This window comes from Saccopteryx leptura, chromosome 7 (assembly GCF_036850995.1).
Source record: "Saccopteryx leptura isolate mSacLep1 chromosome 7, mSacLep1_pri_phased_curated, whole genome shotgun sequence".
In the NCBI taxonomy this organism is placed as follows: Eukaryota; Metazoa; Chordata; class Mammalia; order Chiroptera; family Emballonuridae; genus Saccopteryx; species Saccopteryx leptura.
Genome location: NC_089509.1, coordinates 83664911 through 83683204, shown reverse-complemented (window position 1 = coordinate 83683204; position 18294 = coordinate 83664911). Strand labels below are relative to the sequence as shown.

At 42.4% G+C, this 18294-nt stretch overlaps 1 protein-coding gene across 2 annotated transcripts in view; it reads right to left on the bottom strand.

Annotated features, from left to right (window-relative positions):
* The window catches only part of LOC136378931 (MOB-like protein phocein), a 64251-nt gene that overhangs the window by 20061 nt on the left and 25896 nt on the right, over window positions 1–18294 (bottom strand). For both annotated transcript variants that reach the window (XM_066346366.1, XM_066346364.1), the window contains 2 exons: window positions 16854–16916; window positions 2560–2660 (listed from right to left, as the gene is read on the bottom strand). In XM_066346366.1, the coding sequence (XP_066202463.1) occupies window positions 2560–2660; window positions 16854–16916 (164 nt within the window). The remainder of the gene's footprint in view (window positions 1–2559; window positions 2661–16853; window positions 16917–18294) is intronic.

Here is an 18294-nt window from a genome sequence, read left to right as displayed (position 1 = left end):
TCAAATCAAAACATCAAGCACATGCTCTTCATTTTCTTTTTTTCATTATTTAGTGAGAGGAGGGGAGGTGGAGAGACAGACTCCTGCGTAAGCCCGGACTGGGATCCACCCTTGGGTAAGCAGACTAGGGGGAGACATTCTGCCCATCTGGGGCTGCTGCTCTGGTTCAACCCTAGCCAATTTTTAGCACCTGAGGCGGAAGCCATGGAGCCATATTCAGTGCCCCAGGTGAACTCACTCGAGCCAACAGAGCCATGGCTGCAGAAGGGGAAGGAAGAGAGAAAGAAAAAGAGAAGGGAGAGGGGTGGAGAAATGGATGGTCGTTTCCCCTGTGTGCCCTGACTGGGAATTGAACCTGGGACATCCATATGCCGGGCCAACGCTCTACCACTGAGCCAACTGGCCAGGGCTTGATCAACTATAAAGATGTATACAACATGATAAAGAAGCAAACAATATACAATACATGCAATGTATGATGCAAAAAGACAAAACCAAATATGTGGTTAATATTCAGGAAAAAAGATAACAAAAGTAAAAACAATAGCACCAGGACCAATAAAATATGCATTGAAAAGTTTATAAGTTTTGTGGAATGCATTATTTCATAGTCTAAGTTAAATAGGGAAGAAGAGGTTTTCTTAGATTTTCAGAGATCTGACAAGATTGGGCACATTCATGGTAGTCTGCATGTAGAGTTTTCTTAGATCTAAAATAAAAACCTTGTAAACTAAAATCAGCTTTCACTTACTTGTTAGGAATTAGGCTACAAAAAAAACCCCAAAACATCTCACTCACTTTCTTTATTAACCCTACTAGTCAGTTATTTTCAAAGTTGATTAAAATCAGGCAGAGGATATATTATACTAAAGCATTTTCTATCTTGATTAGTAAGAATGGGAAAATATCTACATATTCATATGTTCAATTATGCATTCATATGTATTTTTTAAAAACTAGAACAAGTAGTCAAGTGATTTGTCCAAGAAACTGGCATAGTGCAAAGAAGTCTTGGCATCCTTTTTTTTCCCTGAAATGAGAAGCAGGGAGGCAGAGAGACAGACTCCCACATGAGCCCCACCGAGATCCACCCAGCATGCCCACCAGGAGGTGATGCTCTGCCCATCTGGGGCATTGCTCCATTGTGGCTGGAGCCATTCTAGCGCCTGAGGCAGAGGCCAAGGAGCCATCCTCAGCACCCGGGCCAACTTTGCTCCAGTAGAGCCTTGGCTGCGGGAGGGGAAGAAAGAGAGAGAGAGAAAGGAAAGGGAGAAGGGTAGAGAAGCAGATGGGCACTTCTCCTGTGTGCTCTGGCCAAGAATCGAACCCGGGACTTCCACATGCCAGGCTGATGCTCTACCACTGAGCCAGCTGGCCAGAAGTCATGGCATCTTGAAATTGCTGAACTATTATGACAAGACATTATGTCGTTGCAATAACTAGACAACATGCCTGAAACATAAAAAAAAAGTACCTTATTTACAAGTTGAGGCACTCATCACAGGAAATGTAGTCTAATATATTGGGAAAAAGTCTATGTCCACTATACTTATTATTTTAAAATCAACTCAAAAGTAACAAACCTTGATGAACATATATCCATACTGTATCCCCTATATTTAAGCTATCAACTCATCCCAGTTCCCATTTATACTAGAAGTTTATAACTTCAAGAAATAACCTAGTCACTTCAGGATACAGCTGCTTCTAAAGTTAACTCACTTGTCAGCAATTTTCTCATTCAAAGAATATTAATGAAAAACTCCTTACTTCAGGATTATAACTCACCTCTATTTACCAAAGGGAAGACTACAAGTTCACAGTAGTTAACAGGTAACTCACCAGCTCTCAAGCTTATACCAGGAACTTGATATGGACCTCTATAGAGAAAGTTATTCATAGAAATAATGTATTTGTGAGGCCCTGGCTGGTTGGCTCAGCGGTAGAGCATCAGCCTGGTGTGTGGAAGTCCTGAGTTCGATTCCCAGCCAGCGCACACAGGAGAAGCACCCATCTACTTCTCCACCCTTTCCTCTCTCCTTTCTATCTCTCTTCCTTCCCCTACCGCAGCTAAGGCTCCATGGGAACAAAGTCTGGCCCGGGCCCTGAGGATGGCTCCATGGCCTCTGCCTAAGGCGCTAGAATGGCTCTGGTTGCAGTGGAGCAACACCCCAGATGGGCCGAGCATCACCATCACCCCCTGGTGGGCATGCCGGGTGGATCCCAGTCGAGCACATGCAGCAGTCTGTCTGTCTGCCTCCCTGCTTCTCACTTTGGAAAAATACAAAAAAGAAAGAAAAAAAAAGAAATAATGTATTTGTGGTTGAATTATGTTTAGGAATAATTTCTTAAAAAGATAATAATGCCCAAATCCATTAATGAAGAAAACAGTCATTAATAACAAAGTTGAAAACCTTGTAATACTAAAAATATAAAAGCTTTAGAATTTGCTTTTGAACTGTAGTTACATAATGATTTATAATTCATAATAATTAATATTAAAGAATATTTTTACTAATAGAAGTACTATTACTATTTTGATACATCATAAAGACCTACCTTAAATGTTCATATTTCCATACACCTTCATCTTGACCTTCAGGTGGCTCAAGAATTTTGTCAATATTGGAACAATCTGCTCTTATGTTCTGTTGAATATACTATAAACAAAGAAGTTCTTATAGTTAATTAAAATATTATACTACATAGTAAATCTTATGTTAAATATATATATTTTTTAGATTTTATTTATTCATTTTAGAGAGAGAGAGAAGAGGGGAGAAGCAGGAAGCATCAACTCCCATATGTGCCTTGACCTTGACCAGGCAAGCCCAGGGTCTTGAACCAGTGACATCAGCATTCCAGGTCGACACTTTATCCACTGTGCCACCACAGTTCAGGCATATATAATTTTTAAATTATAATTATATAATATGTATTAAATATATAATATATATTAAAAAATTATATAACTGATCTTGTGGTTCAACTTTTGGCTTATTAATGAAATAGGAAACCAAGTACAGAATCATAATCCATACAGCAGATCCTTGAATAACATCTTTTTTTTTTTAAAAGAGGAACAGGCAACTCGGAGGTGATGGATATATTCATTATTTTTTTTTAATTATTATTGATTACAGCAAGAAAGGACCACTGATCTGTTTCCACATGTGCCCTGAATGGGGGGTTGAACTGGCAACCTCTCCGACTTGGGACGATGCTCTCTAATCAACCGAGTTATCCAGCCAAGCCAACATCATTTCATTATAATGTTGATGAGATACCACAGGAACTTATCCCTGGTTCATAGAAATTAGTCTATGGTAAAACTGGTTTCCTTATAGGTCATTTCAGCATAGTTCCAAGAACCTATCAACAGTGTTAGGTGAGAACTTAATGTAATTCAGAAGAAAGGAGGTAACCCATACTTATTCTCCAATTCAACTTCCTTGGGATAGTTTTTATTTTTTTCTTTTTAATGTGAGAGGCAGGGAGGCAGAGACAACTCCCGCATGTGCCCCAACCAGGATCCACCCGGCAAGCCAACTAGAGCAGTGGTCCCCAACCTTTTTTGGGCCACAGACTGGTTTAATGTCAGAAAATATTTTCACTGACCGGCCTTTAGGGTGGGACGGATAAATGTATCACATGACCCAGGCAAGCATCAAGAGGGAGTCTTAGATGATGTAACAGAGGGAATCTGGTCATTTTTTAAAAATAAAACATCGTTCAGACTTAAATATAAATAAAACGGAAATAATGTAAGTTATTTATTCTTTCTCTGCAGACCAGTACCAAATGGCCCACGGACCAGTAATGGTCCGTGGCCTGGGGTTTGGGGACCACTGAACTAGATGGTGATGCTTTGCCCACCTGGGGCATTGCTCCATTGCTCAAAACCCATTTTAGTGCCTGAGGTGGAAGCTATGGAGTCATCCTCAGCACTCAGGGTGAACTCAGACTGCTTGAGCCATGGCTGCAGGAGGAGAAGAAAAAGAGAGAGAAAGGGGAGGGGTTGAGAAGCAGATGGTCATCTCTCCTGTATGCCCTGACCGGGAACCGAACCCAGGATTTCCACATGCTGGGCCAACGCTCTACCACTGAGCCAACCAGCCAGGCCTGGGATAGGATTTACTACAAAAATGCGTATGATATTTACCAGGAGTAGAACTGCGATCAAAACTTAAAACTATAATTTTCATATGAACATAGAATACAGACAGTGTAAATAAAACTGTGGTGCATATTATATTTCATTAATATGAAGTATCTATAATAGACAAAATTTATAAAGACAAAAAATAGATTTGTAGTTGTTTAGGACTGTAGAAAGAAGGGGAAAAACAAAGGAGAATGAAGATAACTGCTAATGGGATTGATGTTCCTTGGTGGGGGATGAAGATATTCTAAAATTAGATTGTGGTTATGGTTGTACAACTCTGTGAATATAGTAAAAACCAGTGAACTGGATGTTTTAAATAGGTGATTCCTATGGTATGTTAATTATGTCCAATAAAATTGTTTTTAAAATGACTACCAGAAAAACTAAGTTTAAGAAGAGGAGCCACCTGACCAGGCGGTGGCGCAGTGGATAGAACGTCTGACTGGGATGGGGAAGACCCAGGTTAGAGACCCCGCGGTCGCCAGCTTGAGCGCAGACTCATCTGGTTTGAGCAAAAGCTCACCAGCTTGGACCCAAGGTCGCTGGCTCAAGCAAGGGGTTACTCGGTCTGCTGAAAGCGCACTGTCAAGGCACATATGAGAAAGCAATCAATGAACAACTAAGGTGTCACAACAAAAAACTGATGATTGATGCTTCTCATCTCTCTCCGTTCCTGTCTGTCTGTCCCTATCTATCCCTTTCTCTGTCTCTGAAAAAAAAAAAAAAAAGGAGCAGCCAACCTGACCAGGCAGTGGTGCTGTGGATAGAGCATAGGCCTGGAATGCAGAAGACCCGGTTCCAGACCCCAAGGTCACAGGTTTGAGCACAGGCTCATCCAGCTTGAGCGTGGGATCATAGACATGACCACATGGTTGCTGGCTTGAACCAGGAGATCGCTGGCTTGAAGTCTGAGGTCGCTGGTTCAGCTAGAGCCCCCTGATCAGGGCACATACGAGAAAGCAATCAATGAACAACTAAGGCGCCACAATGAAGAATTAATGCTTTTCATCTCTCTCCCTTCCTATCTGTCTGTCCCTATCTGTCCCTCTCACTAAAAAAAAAAAAAAGAAGAGGAGCCTGATTGGGGGTGGCACAGTGTATAGAGCGTCACCCTGGGACGCTGAGGGCCCAGGTTCAAATCCCCAAGTTCACTGCTTGAGCGCCGGGCTTACCAGCTTGAGAGCAGGGTTGCTGGCTTGAGCATGGAATCATTGACATAATCCCATGGTCACTGGCTTGAGCCCAAAGGTCACTGGCAGGAAGCCCAAAGTTGCTGGCATGAGCACAAAGGTTGCTAGCTTAAGCAAGGAGCACTGGATCAGCCTGAGCACCTCCCACCCCCCATCAAGACACATGTAAGAAGCAATCAATGAACAACTGAAGTAACAAATACAAGTTGATGCTTCTCATCTCTCTCCCTCCACCCTTCAAAAAAAAAGGAGATTTGCTATCAATTTAAACTTTTAAATTTCAGATCTTTTTAATGTTTCGTTCAACCTATGATTTAAATATCCTGAAATCTGAATAGGCTAGATTAGACTAAAATGCCTGATTATAAAAATTTAGTAACTACAGGGCTGTCTTAAACCAAGCTATTTTGCCTATTTTCAGATAATCTTACTTGAATATCACTCTCATATAAAAAGGTTGCTCAAAAGCTTTTAATGACTCTTTAATTTTTATAAAACCACTCTCCCTGATTTTCTGACTCCATCCTAATGTTCCACATTTACTCAGAACTGATTCTCTCCTGAGACACAACTAAATTCTGTATCTTTTCCACTGGCCTCAAGTTATACACCACATTTCCTACCAAATTCCCTCTCCCCAACACACTCAAGTCTTCCTGATTATTCTAATCCTCACAGAACACCCTCTGATCTCCTACCACATTTGTCACCTGGATCTTTAATGTTAATAATTCAGTTAAATGGAAAAACACCATCATCACCACTTAAAACGTTGCTGGTGAATTGTAATGTTAAGAGTTTTTACGGCCTAGCGTGCGGAGGACCCGGGTTCGATTCCCGGCCAGGGCACATAGGAGAAGCGCCCATTTGCTTCTCCACCCCTCCGCCGCGGCTTTCCTCTCTGTCTCTCTCTTCCCCTCCCGCAGCCAAGGCTCCACTGGAGCAAAGATGGCCCGGGCGCTGGGGATGGCTCTGTGGCCTCTGCCTCAGGCGCTAGAGTGGCTCTGGTCGCAATATGGCGACGCCCAGGATGGGCAGAGCATCGCCCCCTGGGGGGCAGAGCACCGCCCCTGGTGGGCGTGCCGGGTGGATCCCAGTCGGGCGCGTGCGGGAGTCTGTCTGACTGTCTCTCCCTGTTTCCAGCTTCAGAAAAATGAAAAAAAAAAAAAAAGAGAAAAACAAAAAAAAAAAAGAGTTTTTGAAACTAGCCTGACCAGGCAGTGGCGCAATGGATAGAGCGTCGGACTGGGATGCAGAGGATACAGGTTCGAGACCCCGAGGTCATCAGCTTGAGCGCGGGCTCATCTGGTTTGAGCAAAAGCCCACCAGCTTGAACCCAAGGTCGCTGGCTCCAGCAAGGGGTTACTTGGTCTGCTGAAGGCCCGCGGTCAAGGCACATATGAGAAAGCAATCAATGAACAACTAAGGTGTTGCAACGCACAATGAAAAACTAATGATTGATGCTTCTCATCTCTCTCCATTCCTGTCTGTCTGTCCCTGTCTATCCCTCTCTCTGACTCACTCTCTGTCTCTGTAAAAAATAAATAAATAATTAAAAATTAAAAAAAAAGTTTTTGAAACTAGGTAAATTGAACAACCATAATTTAAGAAACAGGCTTTGAAATCTTTAAGGAATTCTACAGAAAAATCCAGAAGACAACCTCATAGTAAGTGTTACGTTTCCAAGAACTTACTACCATTTCTTGAAGAACATCTCTTCCAGTAAACTTCCAAAGATATTACCACTTCTACCTGATAATACCACTTGACCAAGCTCTAGCAACATTTCAGACATTATCAGTATATACTCTCTTCCCAGGCCTCTACAAGATACACTACACCAGTTTTGAAACTAAGTCAGCCTGGCCCATGGTGGTGCAATGGGTAAAGCATCAACCTGGAATGCTGAGGTCGTCAGTTTGAGGTCCTGGGCTTGCCTGGTCAAGACACATGTGAGAAGTGGCTACAAGTTGATGCTTCCAGCTCCTTGCTCCCCCCCTCCTCTCTCTCATCTCTCTAAAATCAATAAATAAAACCTTAAATAAATAAATAAAACTAAGTCAAAAAGAAGGCATGAAATCTTTCTTATTTTATAAGAAAGAAATATATCTTTCTAGTGATTTATTCCTGTGGGCTATAATTATTAGCAATTATAATAATCTAGTACTATATTTCATGTAAGACTTTTCCTAAAATAGTTTTTAGAAATCATTTGGGAAGAGCAAAATATACAATAATAAAACAGCATGAACTGACCAGGCGGTGGCGCAGTGGATAGAGTATCGGACTGAGATGCGGAAGGACCCAGGTTCAAGACCCCGAGGTCGCCAGCTTGAGTGCGGGCTCATCTGGTTTGAACAAGGCTCACCAGCTTGGACCCAAGGTCGCTGGCTCCAGCAAGGGGTTGCTCGGTCTGCTGAAGGCCCACGGTCAAGGCACATGTGAGAAAGCAATCAATGAACAACTAAGGTGTTGCAACGCGCAATGAAAAACTAATGATTGATGCTTCTCATCTCTTTCCATTTCTGTCTGTCTGTCCCTGTCTATCCCTCTCTCTGACTCTCTCTCTGTCTTTGTAAAAAATAAATAAATAAATAAATGTTTTTAAAACAGCATGCAAAAAGCATATCACTGTTTCCAGTTTGGGGTAAGATGGAGTAAACAAACATCAACCATTCTCTTCCACTGAACACAACACTATAAAAATCTGGTCAGAATGCATGTTATTTGATTGCAGCTATTTTGAAGTCTCTGAAAAGCAAATACCAGAAAGAGGAGCAGGAAAAAAACATCAGAATTCAAAGTACCAAGGAACTAACAAAGTTTGCTGTGTTTCTTTTCCTCTCTTAATATCCCCTGGCCCGAACGCAATTCAGGATTCAAAAGAAAAAAAGCGGCCCTGGCCGGTTGGCTCAGCGGTAGAGCGTCGGCCTGGCGTGTGGCCTGGAGTGTGGGGGACCCGGGTTCGATTCCCGGCCAGGGCACATAGGAGAGGCGCACATTTGCTTCTCCACCCCCACCCCCTCCTTCCTCTCTGTCTCTCTCTTCCTCTCCCGCAGCCAAGGCTCCACTGGAGCAAAGATGGCCTGGGCGCTGGGGATGGCTCCTAGGCCTCTGCCCCCGGCGCTAGAGTGGCTCTGGTCGCGGCAGAGCGACGCCCCAGAGGGGCAGAGCATCACCCCCTGGTGGGCAGAGCTTCGCCCCTGGTAGGCGTGCCGGGTGGATCCCGGTCGGGCGCATGCGGGAGTCTGTCTGACTGTCTCTCCCCGTTTCCAGCTTCAGAAAAATACAAAAAAAAAAAAAAAAAAGAAAGAAAAAAAGCATTATTGATGCAGATACATACAGCAGAAACTAGTTAGGGCTTCAGGAATGGAAAAAGGAACTCCTGAAGCTCAAAGAGAGTGGAAGAAATCCCCTGGATTTTTACCCCTCTCCTTTTTCTCCATTGCCCGGGCCTGAGCCAATTCCACCCAGCAGCAAAAGCAGCTGGCAACAGAAAAATGCAAGATGAAATTCTGAGGAAGAGAATGTTCCTCTCCATTTACTGCTGTGATCTAACTAATTCTTTTTCTCTCTTTGCCTTCCCACAACCGCAGGACAATTTCAGTAAGTGGTTTCAGGCGACAGGACCAATAAGGTGGGGCCTAAAATATGAGAAGTTATCAGAAAGAAGCTCAAAAAAAGTAATCCAATAAAGCTGTTTAATGAACTCCTGGACTCACCCTGATCTGTGCATGAGCGCATGCATGATCTTATCCTAATTATCAACCGACAGACTCTGAGAACTGAGCTAATGGATACCACCACCAGGGTTGACCACAGGTACAGATTCAAGGAGTCAGTGCAGTGGTTTTGAAAACTAAACTAACATTGGAATCTCAGTTCAATTGGAACTTGCAGCCTTTATCTAACCATGTCAAATGCCAGCTATAACAAAAAGATGGCATTCTCCATTGGATTAAATTAGACCAGAGTCTCAACATAATATTCAAAATGTCCAGGATATAACCCAGAATTACTTGGCATACAAAGAATATTTAAAAGTCATGTCACCAGAGTCCCACAAAAAGAAGAAAAAGAGCCCTGGCCCAGTAGTTCAGCTGGTCAGAGTGTCGTCTCCATATGCCAAAGTTGCAGATTCACTCTTCGGTCAGGGCACATATAAGAAGCAACCAATGGATGCAAAAATAAGTGAAACAACAAATCAATGTTTCTCTCTCTCTCCCTTCCTCTTTCTCTAAAAATCAATAAATAAAAAATTTTAAATTAAAAAAATATATACAGAGAGAGAAATTATGGCTATAAAGATTCCAAGTTAGGCCCTAGCTGGGTAACTCAGTTGGTGAGAGTTGTCCTTATAGGCCAAGGTTGCAGGTTTGAACCCAGGTCAAGGCACATACAAGAATTAACCAATGAATGCATGGATCAATTGAATGACAAATCATTGTTCCTCTCTCCCCCCCTTTCCTCTCTCTCTAAATTCAATCTAAAATTGTATTTAGAGTTAAGCCTTGACCAGGTTGCTCTGTGGATAGAACATCCTGGCATGCTGAGGTCACGGGTTCGTTCTTTCTCTATCTCTCGAATCAATGGGAAAAATTTTTTAAAAAACAGTCAACTGGCCCTGGCCAGCTGGTTCACCAGTAGAGCATTGGCCTGGCATGTGGAAGTCCCAGGTTCGATTCCCAGTCAGGACACACAGGAGAAGCGACCATCTGCTTCTCCACTCTTCCCCCTTTTTTTTCTCTCTCCCTCTCTTCTCCTCATGCAGCCATGGCTCGAATGGTTTGAGAAGGTTGGCCCAGGCAGTGAGGATGGCTCCAAGGCTTCGCCTCAGGCGCTAAAAGAGCTCAGTTGCTGAGCAAAAAAGCAACGGCCGCAGATGAGCAGAGCATCCCCAGGTCTGAGCCTTGCTGGGTGGATCCCAGTTGGGGCACATGTGGGAGTCTGTCTCTCTGCCTCCCACCTCTCACTTAAAAAAAATAAATAAATAAAAATAGAGAACACCAATCCTTCTCAAATTCTTCCAAAAATTAAAGAGGGTGCCATAAAACTGAATCCGTTCTGTTACACAAGCACTGCCTGATACAGGGGGTCCTCATGTTTTGACATGACATTTTAAGTTTACAACACTCACTCCCATAAAAACTTTAAAAAATTGAGACATGAGTGTTTTGGCTTACACCGTTAGCATCAATCATACTTATAGACTACATGGACAAACTAGTTCCAGACTAGCCTGGAACAATTCTTTAATGTAGAGAGGCCTAAAACATCTAGTATCCTCTACATCAGCTGCTTCTCGAGATGAAACACCTGTAGTACAGGTAGAATCATCTCCAGCGTCTCCTGCGTGTTCCTTGGGCAATCCTGATCCACCTGACCCAGTATCTCCAGCACCTTCTGCAGGTTCTCCTGCCTCTCCAGCTTCCTCCTCCCAATAGGTCACTCTCTCCCACTTTGCAATGCCCCTTCCAGTGTGCAAGCCAACCACAGGAATAAAGGTAAGGAATTTTTTTTACACTCATTTTTTTGTTACTACAGTACAGTACATTTATGTCCTTTTCCTTTTTCTGTGGCTTAGTTGTGTTTTTATGTTTTAGATTATTATTTTACAACTGTGTTAGAATAGATAAGTGACTTAGGATAGGGTGTGTTCAACTTACACCAAAATTCGAGTTATGTCACTGTTGTAGGAACAGAACTATGTCGTAACCCAAGGACTCCCATACTAAAGTCAGTCAAAGGCACTCTAGAAAACTAGAAACCAATTATCCCTTATGAACACTGATGCAAAAATCCTAGCAAACCAAAGTCAGTCAAAGGCATTCTAGGAAAACTAGAAACCAATTATCTCTTATGAACACTGATGTAAAAATCCTAGCAAATCAAATTCTGCAGCGTATCAAAAGGATTATACACCATGATCAAGTGAAATTTATTCCTAGAATGCAAGGATGGTTCAACATTTTAAAATCTGATTATAAAAAATATATATATATAAAATAAATAAAATAAAATCTGATTATAATACATCACAGTAACAGAATGAAAGAAGAACACAACACATGATCATCTCAATTGGTGCAGAAAAAGCATTTGGCAAAATTCAACATCTTTTTTGTCAAAAACCACTCAACAAATCAAAAATAGAAGAAAACTACCACAACATAATAAAGGCCATATGTAAAATCCTACTCAATAAAAAAGACTGACAGCTCTCCTTGATATCAAGGACAAGATTAGGATGCCTGGTTTTGTCAATTCCATTCACAGCAGTAGTGAAAGTTCTAGAGAGAGCAAATTAGGCAAGAAAAACAGAAATAAGCCCTGGCCGGAAATCAAACCCGGGACCCCTGCACACCAGGCCAACGCTCTACCACTGAGCCAACTGGCCAGGGCCTAGGAATGCCCTTGTTGATCAAGCTACCCAAAAGAAAATTATTTGGAGCAACCATGACAGATCGAGCAATTCAGTCTCATACTATTCATCACCAGAACGCTGCAGCCCTGTGTAAACAGTTTCAACTTTCTCGGGAAGCAGCACGGCAGATTGGGAAATCCTGTCCAAGGGGTCCTATACTACAATCTGCCCCTTCATTTGGAGTTAACCCTCAAGGACTCCTACCAGGACAACTTTGGCAAATGGATGTTACTCATATACCTTCATTTGGCAAACAGTCCTATGTCCACGTTACAGTGGATACATATTCTGGATTTATAGTAACCTCTGTCAGAACAGGAGAGGCTGCTAAGCATGTTATAGCTCATTGTCTGTATTCATTTTTCTATTATTGGATTTCCTAAACTGGTTAAACTGACAATGCTCCTGCATATGGAGCAAAAGCATTTACTGTATTGTGTCAAACCTTTCAAATTATGTGTATTTCTTACAATCTTTAAAGTCAAGGTATTATTAAAGTGTACCCAGCAAATATTTTAAGGTCAATTTAAAAAAATTTAAAACGGGGGAAGTCATATCCTGGAACTCCTACGGGTCTACCATATCATGCTTTTTACTTAAAAAAATTTTTTAAATCTTTTGAATGCTGATGAACAAATCTTTTTCTCCTGCAAACTACTACCTTCTTTATTTGATCCAGCTAATAACACTGTTTTGTCTTTTTCCAAATAACTCCAGATATATGGAAAAGACATATAGGTGGATGGGGATCCTCGAACCCCTCAGCGAGATCTTCTGAGCATGGCTTTTAAGATACCAAGAGGCAGAAAAAGCCCAAGAGAGATCAGGGGAACTACCAGCTTTTAGGATACGCCCTTAAAGGCTCCAACGCCCCAAAGGGGTCTCATAGGATGCCATCTGGATCCTGCTTCAATAGTGGAAAGGAAGGTCATTGAGCTAAAGCCTGCCAGGCTTACATGCCTCTGCTGTGAAGAAACAGGGACACTGGAAGGTAGGCTTCCCCCTCGCTCCTCTAAGGGAGGGTTCAGTCTCTTCCAGCCCTGCTCCAGCCACCTATGACCTAACCTTGCCCAAAATGCTGGGGTTTGCCACTGAAGGCTGAAGGTGCCCAGGGCTGTTGGCCCCATCTACGACACTGTGGACGAGCCTAGGGTATTTCTTCCAAGAAGCAGGTAAACTGATCTCATTTGCACAAGGGCCACTTAACTATGTCTTGCCTGAATAGTCAGGTTTTTTATTCTTCCCTCAAAGATCTCTGTTGTGGGTGTTGATAGTCCTATTTTCTGCTTTGTTTAATATATAGTATTTCCTTTATTCCTCCTACCTCAATGCCCCACTCATATTTCAGGCTGGGACTTACTACTAATTTAGAGCTCTCTTTCCCCCTTTTGCCAACTTCTATTATGAATCTACCTTTGCCACCCAGCTTAGTGTATCCCAAGATTCTCTTTAAAAAGCCACAGTCGCAGAGCTCCAGGGAAAAGCAACCTGGTCTCATCTCTCCAGGCAGAAGAGAACAGAAGCTCCATCTCTACACATGCTGCAGATGGCTTTTCCAGTCTACCTGAATCATTACCAGCTAGAAGCAGTGGTCGTTGGGACTTGGACGTGAGCTGCAAAGTATAGAATTGTGACAACAATTCCAGTGCCATGCGGACTTTTCCTAGAGGTGGACTTGTCCTGGACTCCTGCTCCCTGTGGCAGCTCCTAACAGACTGAACTGGGGTTGGGTTGCCTTTTTCAGGGTTTTGGCATGGTGCTGGGCCAACTTGGACTTGGTGAACATGTTAAGGACACTATTCTTTTATGGATTCTTGCTGTATTGGCCAAGAGTTTGCTTAAAGGCTTTAATCACTGTAAAAAAAAAAAAATAGAAGACTGGATAAAGAAGATGGCAAATATACACCATGGTATACTATTCAGCCATAAGAAATGATGACATCGGATCACTTACAACAAAATGGTGGGATCTTGATAACATTATCGGAGTGAAATAGGTAAATCAGAAAAAAACAAGAACTGCAGGATTCCATACATTGGTGGGACATAGAAACAAGACTAAGAGACATTGACAAGAGAGTGGTGGTTACGGGGGCGGGGGGGCGGGGGGAGGGAAGGAGGGAGATGGAAGACAATCTGACTTTGGGTGATGGGTATGCAACAGAATTGAATGACAAGATAACCTGGACATGTTTTCTTTGAATGTATGTACCCTGATTTGTTGATGTCACCCTATTAAAATTAATAAAAATTAAAAAAATAATAATAAAAGGCATCCAGATTGGAAAGAAAGAGATAATCTATTGGCAGATGGCATGATCTCACATGCAGAAAATCCTAAAAATCCACAAAAACACCGTTAAAATAAATTAATTCAACAAAGTAGCAGGACACACCTGGTCTGTGGTGGCGTAGTGAATAGAGCCCAGACCTGGAATGCATATGGGCTGAGGTTGCCAGTTCCAAATCCGCTTGCCCAGTAAAGCACATATGACAAGCAATCAATGAACAACTAAAGTGAAGCAACTACGAGTTAATACTTCTCATTCCTTCCTCCTTCTCCCTCTGTAAAATCAATAAATAAAAACTTTAAAAAATAAACAAAGTAGCAGAATACACCCTTTACTTTTAAGGAGATAAATACCTGCACACTTTAATTTTTGCAAATTTCCAGGCATAGAGCTCTAGGTCTATATTTCTATACTTTCCACAAGACCTATCTTATTGCTAGCCCAATAAATATTTGCTGATTATACACTGCCTTTCCATTTATTTATTTATTTATTTAAAGCCAAAAAGACAGAGACAGACAGGCAGAAAGAGAGAGATGAGAAGCATCAACTCATAGCTGTGGCACCTTAGTTGTTCACTGATTGCTTCTCATCCATGCCTTGACTGGGGAATTCCAGCCAAGCCAGAGACCCTTTGCTCAAGTCAGTGACCTTGGGCTCAAACCAGGAAACATGGGGTCATGTCTATAATCCCACGCTCAAGCAGGTGACCTTGCACTCAAGCTAATAAACCCGCGCTCAAGCCAGTCACCTTGGGATTTCGAACCTGGGTCCTCAGCATCCCAGGTCAACACTCTATCCACTGCACCAGCACCTGGTCAGGGTTAAGTTTTTTTATTATTGGTTTTTGAGAGAGAGAGAGAGAGAGAGGTGAGAGAGAGAGAGAGAGAGAGGTGAGAGAGAGAGGTGAGAGAGAGAAAGAGGGGGGAGAAGGAGGAAGCATCAACTTGTAGTAGTGGCTTCCTCTGTGTGCCTTGACCAGGCAAGCCCAGGTCAGGTATTCAAACTCTCGACCTCAACGTTCCAGGTTGACACTTTATCCACTGTGCCACCACAAGTCTAACAATACATTTTTTAAAACACATTGCTTGTGTTAAATATCTAATTCACTGAATCCATTTGAAAGGTTTTTTATTGCTTATAAATGGTTTATACTGCTCAAAGAACTGCATTTCTATTTTATTCCCTAAGATCTTCAAATAACAATAAACCCAAATAGCTACCTACTTCTAACACCCAGCCATCAAGATGAAGCAAAACAGCCTATCATTATTGTACATTATCTCTTTAAAAATGTTAGTTAAGGCCCTGACCAGTTAGCTCAGCAGTGAGCGTCAACTTGGTGTGTGGAAGTCCCATGTTAGATTTGGGTCAGGGCACACAGGAGAAGCAACTACCTGCTTTTCCTCCCCCTCCTCCCCTTTTCTCTCTCTATCTCTTTCTCTCTTCTACTGCAGCGATAGCTCAACTGATTCAAGCACGTCGGTCTCGAGCACTGGCTCTGTGGAGCCTCCATCTCAGGTGCCAAAAATAGCTCAGTTACCAGTGGCCCCAGATGGGCAGAGCACAGACCCCAGACCAGGATTGCTGGGTGGATCCTGGTCCACACGCACGCAGGAGTCTGTCTCGTTATCTCCCCTCCTCTCACTTAAGAAGCAAACAAACAAAAATGTTAGTTAACCAATACCTAGCCCAATATACCAGTACACCCAATTTCATTCTTTTATTAATTTCTAAATGCAATTTAATAATTAGCAATAGAAACTATTTTTCCCTAGATTCCAGATTTTATTTACTTTGGAAGAACAACCTATTTTTTTTTTAACCCAACATAGTAGACAATGTGATTCTTAATAAGAATACTTAAGAATATCCAACGGAGCTTTTCAAAAGCAAACATGCTACAGAAGCCCACCTTTGATAATCACTGACTTGGTGAGCTACTTGACAGTGGCAACCTGAGGGGAGGCATCTTAGCCCTCAATTGTCTTGGAGGGAACCAAGGTAAAGAACTGATGGGAACTAAAATTAAAATGTAAAGCTTAGGTATATGCTCTCAGGTGTTCAGTCACCAAATCAGTATGCTATTTCTATTTAACTGTTATTCTAAATTGGTATTCAATTAATTTTAAATTCACGGTAAATCAAATTTGGTATACTAATATAGTACAGATTAACAACACAGTTTTAAGATATTAAAATATAATTAAGCTTGATTATAGTTTAATATGCCATCTTAAAACAAAATGACCCTCGCCAGTTGGCTCAGTGGTTGAGCGGCGGCCTGGCATGCAGGAGTCCCGGGTTCGATTCCCGGCCAGGGCACACAGGAGAAGTGCCCATCTGCTGCTCCACCCCTCCCCCTCTCCTTCCTTTCTGTCTCTTTCTTCCCTTCCCGCAGCCAAGGCTCCATTGGAGCAAAGATGGCCCGGCCGCTGAGGATGGCTCTGTGGCCTCTGCCTCAGACGCTAGAATGGCTCTGGTCGCAACAGAGCAACGCCCCAGAGGGGCAGAGCATCGCCCCCTGGTGGGCGAGCCGGGTGGATCCCGGTTGGGTGCATGCAGGAGTCTGACTGCCTCCCCGTTTCCAGCTTCAGAAAAATACAAAAAAAAAAAAATACAAAAAAGAAAAAGAAAAATGAAGGTTTATACAAGTTTTAAATGGGCATTCCATTAATTCCATGGATTCTGGTTTGTGCTAAAAGATATAAGAATACTTAACTATGCCAAGGGACGGCAAATGCTTAGGTTATTGAAGTTGCAAAAGAAACTATTGTTATTACCTGCTGAACAGCCAGTGTACTGTCCATTTCATCAAAGGATTCATCAGGCCAATTATAGAAATCCTATAAAAAAAATTTATGGTTAAAGCAATGCCATTATGATTAACTTCAATTCCTAATAAAAATCCAAAGTTACACTAGAAAAGCCTTCATATTTTAAACACTGTGATTATCAGTAAATAAGTTAAAGAAAGTTTATTCAGTGTTTTTAAATGAACACCAAGATTTTATTTAACTGAACTACATTTTTAAACCACAAATCCCTCCCTCAATATGACTCCCACAGGCCTTTCATGTATCACTTGAGTAGATAGTCTATTACTTTTTTGTTTATGGGGGTTAAATATCTTCTCAAAAAGTCACATTTAGAAATCTCTGGGTGCCATAAATCCGAATCCATTTTTACCTAAAGAATAATAGCTAGTGTTGGTAGTAGTAGAACTCATAGTAATTACGGCTCCACAAAGTGTGATTTTAGACAGACTTTATAAATTATTATTCCAATTTCAAGTAGTATTTTAAATTCCTATATCAAAATATGAGCTCCATCAAAAACAAAATAGCCACCAAATACTATACAACAGCCTTTTTGTAAGGGGGCTATTTTCATGAGTCATCTTGCATTGGTTCTTTTTTTTCTTTTTAATTTTTTATTTATTCATTTTAGAGAGGAGAGGGAAAGACAGAGAGAGAGAGAGAGGAGAGACAGAGAGAGAGAAGGGGGGAGGAGCTGGAAGCATCAACTCCCATATGTGCCTTGACCAGGCAAGCCCAGGGTTTCGAACCGGCAACCTCAGCATTTCCAGGTCGACGCTTTATCCACTGCGCCACCACAGGTCAGGCTCTTGCATTGGTTCTGAATTCCTCTATAGATAATCCAGTTCATAGATATGCCCCTAAGATTAAGTGATTAAGAACCTTTCTGGCCCTGGCCAGTTCGCTTGGTGGTAGAGCGTCGGCCTGGCGTGCGGAAGTCCCGGGTTCGATTCCCGGCCAGGGCACACAGGAGAGGCACCCATCTGCTTCTCCACCCCTCCCCCTCTCCTTCCTCTCTGTCTCTCTCTTCCTCTCCCACAGCCAAGGCTCCATTGGAGCAAAAGTTGGCCCGGGCGCTGGGGATGGCTCCTTGGCCTCTGCCCCAGGCGCTAGACTGGCTCTGGTCGCGACAGAGCGATGCCCCGGATGGGCAGAGCATCACCCCCTGGTGGGCGTGCTGGGTGGATGCCGGTCGGGCGCATGCGGGAGTCTGTCTGACTGCCTCCCCGTTTCCAGCTTCAGAAAAATACAAAAAAAAACACACACAAAAAAAGAAACTTTCCATTTGATTTTTCAGCCAAGTTTACCTATGTATCTTTTGTAGGTAGTACATAGTAGGTACTCAATAAATGTCTCTGAGGTAAAAGGGGAGGGGCAGTAGCTGTAAACCCATGATCTATAATCA